Genomic DNA, 10,057 nt, shown 5'->3' on the forward strand with positions numbered 1-10,057 from the left:
AATACATAATCACATATCATAAAATATAGCAAGGTCATGCAATGTTCTGAATCAATTCAAATAATTCATGAACAAATTAATGTACACTGTATTATCTAAACTGAATTTTGCACATATAACCCGAAAAATGATTTTAATTAAATTTTATTTTGTCACTAATATAATTTTACTGTTCTTGTTTCACTACTTTTATTTCAAAATAAAATGATCATAACATAATCATATACTGTTCTTCATATATTCTCCTTATTTGAATTTGTAAGATAAATTATAATGATATTTTGCCAATTTTTTAATTTTCATAAAAGTCAACAAGAAATAACACGATATTTGCAAAACGTTTCATGCATCATACGTGAATGCAGATATTTTTTTATATATTTTTAAAAAAAAATAATACATTTATACATTGAATAAAAGATCTACTATTCAATAACACCATTAAAAGCATCAAAATTTTATATATACAAAAATTATTTCAGGTAAATTCAATGGTTACGTTAGTGGCATAAACGTTTCGCGAATACATCGCTAAGGTTCTTACTGACCGGGTCTTGTGAATCAGTGGGCGGAGCGATCCCTTCTCTGGCGTAATGTCAATTATGCGAGCCTCTAAATTTGTTTGTTTTATTGTAAATATTTTTATTTTAATACAGAGAAGTATAAAAAACAGTAAAGATCGATCAATTCAAAAGACAATGAAACGGCTGTGTTATGTTCAGCGATATAAGAGTTTATAAAGTAGTATATATACGTCAGTCGAGTTCGATTTATTTCATACCTTCCGGGTTTCGAAAACGGTCGTAGTTTCTTTTTGAATAACTTCCTTTCAAAGAATTTGTGATAAAGAGTTCATGCATGCACAATCATGTTACTTCTCTGACATTATATTTGTGCTTACAGAGTTAACTTCAATTACTCTTAAATTGGAATTTAGTTCATTAGTGCAATAAACAGTGGGACTGGACATACTAAATTATGGCCTTTGTAAGTTTTTTTTCTTAATAAGTTGAATGTAGATCTAAATAATGTATATAAATATGTATTCATTTCCGAAAAGAATAAGTTAAACATCGATATATAACATTTTCATTATCACGAGATACATGTATGTATATTAATATAACACTGGGATAGTGCGTCTATTAAGGACGGCTTAGGATTATTCCTGGAATAATAAATCCACAAACTTAAAAGACTGTTGATCACAATTTATTAATAAACTTCTTTGTCAAAGTTACAGTGAGCGAATGTATAACCAGTAAATATATAATACAATGATACAAATTTCAATTTATAGACAATCATGAAATACAACATCATTGCAAATATGGATGATAACTGAAAACTAACATCTTAGATAAAAATAATGGAAATTGCATTTTACTGATGTTAAACAAGAATTGACTTTAATAATTATGGGGAATATTAGATAAGAATATTTTTATGTAGAGAACTCGCTTATGCTGTGAAAGGTAGATGAACCTATTCATACTTATGAACATACAATCATGTTTTACTCGCATTGTTTATGAATTATCAAAACACTTATATACAGTAACATAATGCAAGATGTAAACCATTATCTATTTATACATATAACTCATTTTAATCAATTATAACATATATCTCATTTATATTTTCAACTTCTAGAGATATATAATTATATCAAATTTTTGTCATAAAAAGATTAACAATAATTAATTAGTTTTATTAGAATGATAGCAGAAATCTTTACAACACACTTTGACTAAAAATATGTTTTGTACTTGACATAGAAAAATACATTGAATAACAATAGAAAAAAAATAAACAATGAGAAACTCAACATACCTGGAATAATAAATCCACAAACTTAAAAGACTGTTGAATCACAATTTATTAATAAACTTCTTTGTCAAAGTTACAGTGAGCGAATGTAACTTTGACTGCAAGTACAGTCCTTTTTATGGAAGGCTACCAGGAGAGTTACTCAATCTGCCAAAACAGTCCAAACAATACCGAGAAGGAGTTTTAACAAAAAATGTGTTATTAATAATCTGCTAAGCAAAGCCAAAGGGCTTAATTTGATTTCTGAGCGACAAAATCTTTGAAGTTAGAGGAAATGTCAAAGGTGCTAAAAGCTGAAGTCTGACTAGCTATCAGTAGCAAACAAACAATTTGGCTTCAATGTGTGAAAAATATTTTAGCATGTTTTCTTCAACAAAGATGGTTAAGGATGTTTGTTTTGCTAAGCCGAAATATACTTTGATTAAAATAAATGCAAAATATGTGTAAAATGTTATCTAATTTAGAGTTGAAATGAAAAACGCAAGACAAAGAAATATTACATAAAAACTTATACAAAAATACAAGAACATATGAAAAAGAAATATGACATAAAATTATATAATAATGCATAAAATGTTATCATATTTTCTGCATTATAAAAGTCTCCTATGGTCCGTTAACTTTGGACTCCAAAGTTGAAATGAAACAACAAAAGAACATATATACATGTAAATATACAAGTGATATAACACAAGGAAACATGAACATATTTGTGGCCAAATGCAAAGACTGGTTAGACTCTATAATGTAGCTTCTCTAAAGAGTATCAGAGGTGAAATCAGTTTGAATTCGGTCATTTATTGGCATTAAGAACCCCTTATGTTGAATGTGTACATAAACAAAGAAGGGTTTCTTCAAAATAGAGCGTATTTTGAAGTACTGTTTCAAACTGAGACTGATATTGTTTGGCACCAAGACTGGCATGTTATTACGACAGTCAGTAATGATAAAATTTGGCCAGTCAAAGGTTAACACTTTTTGGTACCATGGTCCATGCAAAGCAAAGTTACAGATATCAGACGGTGCTTTGATTTTGCAATAGGTAGGACATAAAGGCAAATGCATTACAGGCATAATAATGCATGAATCACCAGAAGTTATTTCCAAATGTAACATGGTTTTGTTGTTTGAATATTTCCTGCATGTTAATATGAGCAACACAAAAAGAAAGTGTATTAAACATAATGAGAAAATAGCATGTTCCCATGTTAAGTTTGAAGTAAATATAAAAAAACTGTTGCTTGATTCTGGTTTAGGTGGCGCCTTGTAAATAAAAGATGGTACATTTGAAGTGAACCCTTTTACATAGTTGGCTTTCTGAAGTAACACTAGTGCGACAGAAAGTTTCCTTATTTTACAAAATGACAAATTCGTAATTAATGTAGAAAGCACAGTGACACTCATGGTAACAAAAATTAAAATATCCTTCATATGTGGCCAATCAGATTTTATTTGCATTTAAAGTATCGTTCAGTAGAACAGATGTCTCAGCCCTAATAGTGTTAATTTGAACCACTATATGGTTTATTAATAAACACGTATCATTGTTCCTGTTACATGTTCCAAGTGGGTCTAAACTAAGTGATTGTGGTATTTGCAACTCTAAAGTGTGCAAACAATAGTCATTCGAAAGATGCAGATCTGCAGCCAATTTAAACACAGTTCCATAATTGAGCCTGGACAATGATTTCGCACACGTGGTAGGCCTAACACAACAATTCAGAAGGACAATGGCCCAAAGAAGTAGTTTCATTGCTTTCAGTTTTCCAGTCGGACCTACAATAAACGTAAAAAAAAATGTATGTAGCGTAGCCGGGTTAGGTGGGGATCAGTCACCTGATAGCACTATAAGACAACAAATGTTAATTTGTTATGGTTGGCCTTACTACATAAAAAAAAGATTTTGAAAATTAAAAATTGGTATACCAATTAGACTAGAGAACTGAAGCATCAAGCCACTTAATTGTTCCAGAATTTTCATTGAAAATTGAATGATCCTACTGATATTATTCTGCAACACGTGCTTTGCTACGAGTCATCATACCATGCCTAGACTGCTTACGTTCAGCCTTATGGATGTTATGTTTTTGAATATCCTCAGGATTGCATTTTTCCAGGGGAATCCATTCAGTAGAATCCTTGAATTGGTAATGCTTCCGTCCATCGATGGTTTTCTGTTTTACAATAGAACCTGAATTCAAATGTTTACCACCTTCTTCAGAATTCCCAGAGGGTTTTACTGAATCTTTAACCATTTTGGTTTTTTCAGGAGGTGACTGACCAACACTGGAGTCTTTGGCCCCAGCAGGTTGAGCAGCCTTGGCAAGCTTTTGCCTTACAGGTTCAGGCTTCACATACTTTTTGATGCGTGATGCATTGATCAAGTCTTTCAGAGGAATCTGAGTTTTGCAATCAATCAAGCGATATGTGAAATTTGGTCCGAGTCCATTGATATAGTAAGGACCAATATGCTTATGCATGAGCTTTGGAGAAATTCCTTTTTTATTCTCATGTTTTTCAGAAGGACCCAATCACCTACGATAAAAGTTGGTTCCTTGGCTTTAATATCATGCCGTTTCTTTGACTTTTCCTGGCAATTTTCATATTGGATCCAGCTCTATCTCTTTGACAACTGTTTGTGGGCTTTGATTGTCCGAGTTGCTAGTGTGCTGGCTTGACTGTTGCCTTCGGGGAGGTGTTGCTGGTTCTGATCTGGAGTCTGAAGCACGTGGTTCTATCAGGTCAGTTTTCCTGTAGCCGCCGCAAGTTATATCGGTTTTCTGGGTTCATGTGAGAACGACCACTGTTCCCCACCAATTAATATAACACTGGGATAGTGCGTCTATTAAGGACGGCTTAGGATTATTCCTGGAATAAAAAAATCCACAAACTTAAAAGACTGTTGATCACAATTTATTAATAAACTTCTTTGTCAAAGTTACAGTGAGCGAATGTATCAGTAAATATATAATACAATGATACAAATTTCAATTTAAAGACAATCATGAAATACAACATCATTGCAAATATGGATGATAACTGAAAACTAACATCTTAGATAAAAATAATGGAAATTGCATTTTACTGATGTTAAACAAGAATTGACTTTAATAATTATGGGGAATATTAGATAAGAATTATTTATGTAGAGAACTCGCTTATGCTGTGAAAGGTAGATGAACCTATTCATACTTATGAACATACAATCATGTTTTACTCACATTGTTTATGAATTATCAAACACTTATATACAGTAACATAATGCAAGATGTAAACCATTATCTATTTATACATATAACTCATTTTAATCAATTATAACATATATCTCATTTATATTTTCAACTTCTAGAGATATATAATTATATCAAATTTTTGTCATAAAAAGATTAACAATAATTAATTAGTTTTATTAGAATGATAGCAGAAATCTTTACAACATACTTAGACTAAAAATATGTTTTGTACTTGACATAGAAAAATACATTGAATAACAATAGAAAAAAAAATAAACAATGAGAAACTCAACATACCTGGAATAATAAATCCACAAACTTAAAAGACTGTTGAATCACAATTTATTAATAAACTTCTTTGTCAAAGTTACAGTGAGCGAATGTAACTTTGACTGCAAGTACAGTCCTTTTTATGGAAGGCTACCAGGAGAGTTACTCAATCTGCCAAACAGTCCAAACAATACCGAGAAGGAGTTTTAACAAAAAATGTGTTATTAATAATCTGCTAAGCAAAGCCAAAGGGCTTAATTTGATTTCTGAGCGACAAAATCTTTGAAGTTAGAGGAAATGTCAAAGGTGCTAAAAGCTGAAGTCTGACTAGCTATCAGTAGCAAACAAACAATTTGGCTTCAATGTGTGAAAAATATTTTAGCATGTTTTCTTCAACAAAGATGGTTAAGGATGTTTGTTTTGCTAAGCCGAAATATACTTTGATTAAAATAAATGCAAAATATGTGTAAAATGTTATCTAATTTAGAGTTGAAATGAAAAACGCAAGACAAAGAAATATTACATAAAAACTTATACAAAAATACAAGAACATATGAAAAAGAAATATGACATAAAATTATATAATAATGCATAAAATGTTATCATTATTTTCTGCATTATAAAAATATTACAAATCTGACTAAAACTTGTTTTGCAAAGCTGACCTCAAAACCGAAAGCGCATAACGTAATGTAAAGTGAACGGAAATCGAAAGTAGAAAATCCACAGGCTTTTGCGGCTACTTTGTAGTAAAATTATCTCAAATAATTCCCAGTTGATCATCAAGAAAAAAAACGCCGACAACAATAACAAATTACGATAAGAAAAGAAGAAAATACACCACAAATAAAAACGAACGACACAAAATATGATAAACAAGATCAACAAGAAAGGCGGCGTTCAAACGACAAAAACATAAAAATAAATAAAAATGCACTAAAAACAGCCCGCTACACCCATTTTTGTAAAACAATCCTATGTTGATTATCAAATACAAATAACAATTTGGCTATTATCATGCACCGATGATCAATATCTAGCCCATACAAGATTAATGAATTTAACTTTGGCATTTTTACTTCCTGTTACTACTTATCAACAAATCAAAGAAGCTGAATGCCGCGATTAACTTATGATTTCAATACTAATGTATCTTTTACAATTACAATGTACATTAATTAGATCTATATTTCACAGAAAATAAATGTTAAACCAGTAAATAGTTCACCGTATTTAATTTGTTAGAAAAAGTTACGTTTTCTTTTTCTCTGTTTACAGTTTTAATTCATTATTAATATATTTATTGTAGATCCGAGCAGGTATTCGGGTTATTCAAGGACCGGATTGGCAAAGTAAAAAACAAGATGGTGGACTAGGACATGCCGGTTAGTTATTTTAAAGATATCTGTCATGGTTTGAGCTTATACGATAGTATTTGACGGTCATGCACATTTAATCTGACGGTCTCACATGTATACGTGTATGAATAATATTTATTTACAGTCACCATGGGCAACTTAATTTAAAACTTTAATTTCAATGTAAAAATACATCTGTTTTAAAATTTCAAAAGGAAGATTTGTTATTGATCTGAGAAGCTTTATCTTCCAAACCACGTAGGTCACCAGTAACTTTATCTTTCAATCCACGTAGATCACGAGTTACTATATCTTCCAAAACACGTGTATGATCACCTGTAACTATATCTTCTAAACCACGAAGATCATCTGTAACTTTATCTTGCAAACCACATGGATCACCTGTAACTATATATATCTTCCAAACCACGTGGACCACCTGTAACTATATCTTACAAAATACCTGGACCACCTGTAACTATATCTTACAAAATACGTGGACCACCTGAAATTATATCTTACAACCCAGGTGGATCACTTGTAACATTATGTTACAACCCACGTGGATCACTTGAGACTATATCTTCCAAACCATGTGGACCACCTGTAGCTATATCTTCCAAACCACGTGGATCACCTGTAATTATACCTTCCAAACCACGTGGATCACCTGTAACTATATCTTCAAAAACACGTGGATCACCTGTAACAGCGTATATCTTTTAAAACACGTGTATCTCCTGTAACAGTTTCTTTCAAACCACGTGTATCACCTGTAACTATATCTTCCAAACCACGTGGACCACCTGTAACTATATCTTACAACCCACGTGGATAACTTGTAACTATATCTTCCAAACCTCGTGGACCACCAGTAACTATATCTTCCAAACCACGTGGATCACCTGTAATTATATCTTCCAAACCACGTGGATCCCTGTAACTATATTTTCCAAACCGTGTAGATCACCTGTAACTGTATCTTCAAAAAACACGTGGATCACCTGTAACAGCGTATATCTTTAAAACACGTGTATCTCCTGTAACTGTTTCTTTCAAACCACGTGGATCACCTGTAACTATATCTTCCAAAACACGTGTATCACCTGTAACTGTATCTTGATGATGGTGATTTAGCCCGGTCTGATTTTCTAAAAAGACCCTCTTTTAAGAGTTGAACAATATTTTTAGAACGAGCAGGCTGTCAAATTGTTTTACATATTTCCGATACGCTAAATCCATTTTTGTCCTACCTCGGCAGACCTTTAAAAGTCCAAATAAAAATGGACACCATTAACCTTCATTTTTTACCTTTACTTTTCATTATACTTGCTCTGAGCTTATTATAAGTCAGTTTATACACATTCATTTTGAAAATGCATATATGCACATTAGAAATTAGTGCTAGTTGATAAAATATTATTTACACATTGATTGATATGGCAGCCATCATTGATTTCCAAATATCAACGACCAAATGAAAGGTATTAAAAGTTATACACGAGTTCTACAATCATAGAAATGATCCTTTCATTTTGTCTCGTTTATATGTTACTGCACATAAAACATGCCTTTTTTTGTCCCCCGCCTTTTCGAAGAAAAAAGGGGTATGTAGAAATAGGCTCCGTCCGTCCTTTCGTCTGTCCGTCTGGAAGCCCGTCATACGTTCGTGTCCGGTCCATAACTTTGTCATTTATCAAAGGAATTTGAAATAACATTGCACAAATGTTTTTTTATAATAAGACGATGTGTCATGCGCAACAACCAGACTCCTACCTCCAGGGTCAAGGTCGCACTTGCTCATTTAAGGTCAACATTGTCTATTTGAGGGTATATGTCGTGTCCGGTCCATAACTTTTTGTATCTTTGAAGGGATTTTGTAAATACTTGCTACAATTGTTTACCTACCTCCAAGGTCAAGGTCACACTTGGTGGTCAAAGATTTACATAGTCTGTTATAGGGTATATTTGTTGTCCGGTCCACAACTTTCATAGATCAAAGGATTTTAAAAATACTTGGTACAAATATTCACTTTAATAAGACAATGTGTCATGCGCAACACCTGCATCTCTTCCTCCAAGGCCAAGGTCACACTTAGAGGTCAACATTTATCATAGTCTGTTATAGGGTATATTTTGTGTCCGATCTAGAACTTCTTCATATTTCAAGGGATTTTGGCACAAATAGTCAGAATGATAAGGTGATATGTCATGCATAACATCTGTGTCCGTACCTACAAGGTCAAGGTCACACTTAGAGGTCAAATATTTACATTGTTATAGGATATATTTTGTGTCCAGTGCATAACCTTTTCATAGATTAAGGGATTTTAAAATACTTTGCACAAAATTTGGGTCCCTACTGCCAAGGTCACACTTAGAGGTCAAGGATTAACAAATAGAGAAAGCAAGAATCCCTAAAGAAAGTCCAACACAACATAATTGAAAATGTTGCAGGCTCGTTTTGATTGAGCCTGAAAAGTCTGTTATAGGGTATATTTTGTGTCCGATCTAGAACTTCGTCATAGTTCAAGGGATTTTGAAAATACATGGCACAAATAGCTACAATAATAAGACAACACCTGCACCCCTACCTTCGAGGCCAAGCTTACACTTAGGGATAGATTTTTAAAATCTGCGTTTCATTTTATTTCTTAAATAAATTTATTGTTGCATTTGCAGATCTAGCATTGGTCATAATTTTGGACTGAAAGTCATGAGATCCATACCTCAATCTTTTGAAATAGCACAATCTTATGCTTCATATAAAACTTCCCTGAGGCTGGGGACGTTGGTAACTGTTACAAATTCTTGTTCAGAATAGAAACTCCATTTTCATGTACATGTAGTTTCAATAAATGCACAATATAAATCAAAAAGATTATTCAGCTCACGTAACAGTATCAGGTTACAAAAATATATATAAAAAATGTGTGCACGGCAATTTCACCCCTGATATTTTTCATAGAGAGCATTTGGAACCTCAATTGCTACAATTTACTTTTCAAGGAACCATTATCTATGTACCTAAGGAAGGGTCATCAGACGACAAAGTGACCGTGATATGGGACAACGGACGAGAACTCCGTTATAGAGCGGGAAATGATGGAAAATATGACCTTAGAGTGCTAGATAACGCTCCAATTGGTAAGATATTGATATTGTTTTTCTTATTGTAAATCACAGTATAAAAGTGTGTCATTCTACAGTCCTATTTCCATAACCGAATTATATCTCATTCTTATTGTATGATTTTGTAATAATCTAGAGCTCCATATTTTATCTAGATCTATGTCAACTTTATGGCGCTTTAAAATCACACTCTTACGACTCTGTGAAAATGGTATTGCACGGCCGTGAATATTT

General features: G+C 32.5%; 1 protein-coding gene and 1 long non-coding RNA gene across 2 annotated transcripts; both read left to right on the plus strand.

Annotated features, from left to right (window-relative positions):
* The first annotated feature begins 734 nt into the window (after positions 1-734).
* On the plus strand, positions 735-9,885 carry LOC132747581 (E3 ubiquitin-protein ligase MIB1-like). The gene is made up of 3 exons (XM_060737002.1): positions 735-987; positions 6,643-6,718; positions 9,701-9,885. Exons 1-3 carry the CDS (start codon positions 979-981, stop codon positions 9,868-9,870), a joined length of 255 nt encoding a protein of 84 aa, XP_060592985.1. The 5' UTR covers positions 735-978; the 3' UTR covers positions 9,871-9,885.
* Positions 1,570-5,750, plus strand: LOC132747582 (uncharacterized). Its single transcript, XR_009628143.1, has 2 exons — positions 1,570-2,220; positions 5,538-5,750. It is a non-coding gene; the product is annotated as an uncharacterized LOC132747582 (long non-coding RNA).
* Positions 9,886-10,057: the final 172 nt, after the last annotated feature.

This window comes from Ruditapes philippinarum, unplaced genomic scaffold (genome assembly GCF_026571515.1).
Source record: "Ruditapes philippinarum isolate M1 unplaced genomic scaffold, ASM2657151v2 ctg4346_1_1_1_1, whole genome shotgun sequence".
NCBI classification, from domain to species: Eukaryota; Metazoa; Mollusca; class Bivalvia; order Venerida; family Veneridae; genus Ruditapes; species Ruditapes philippinarum.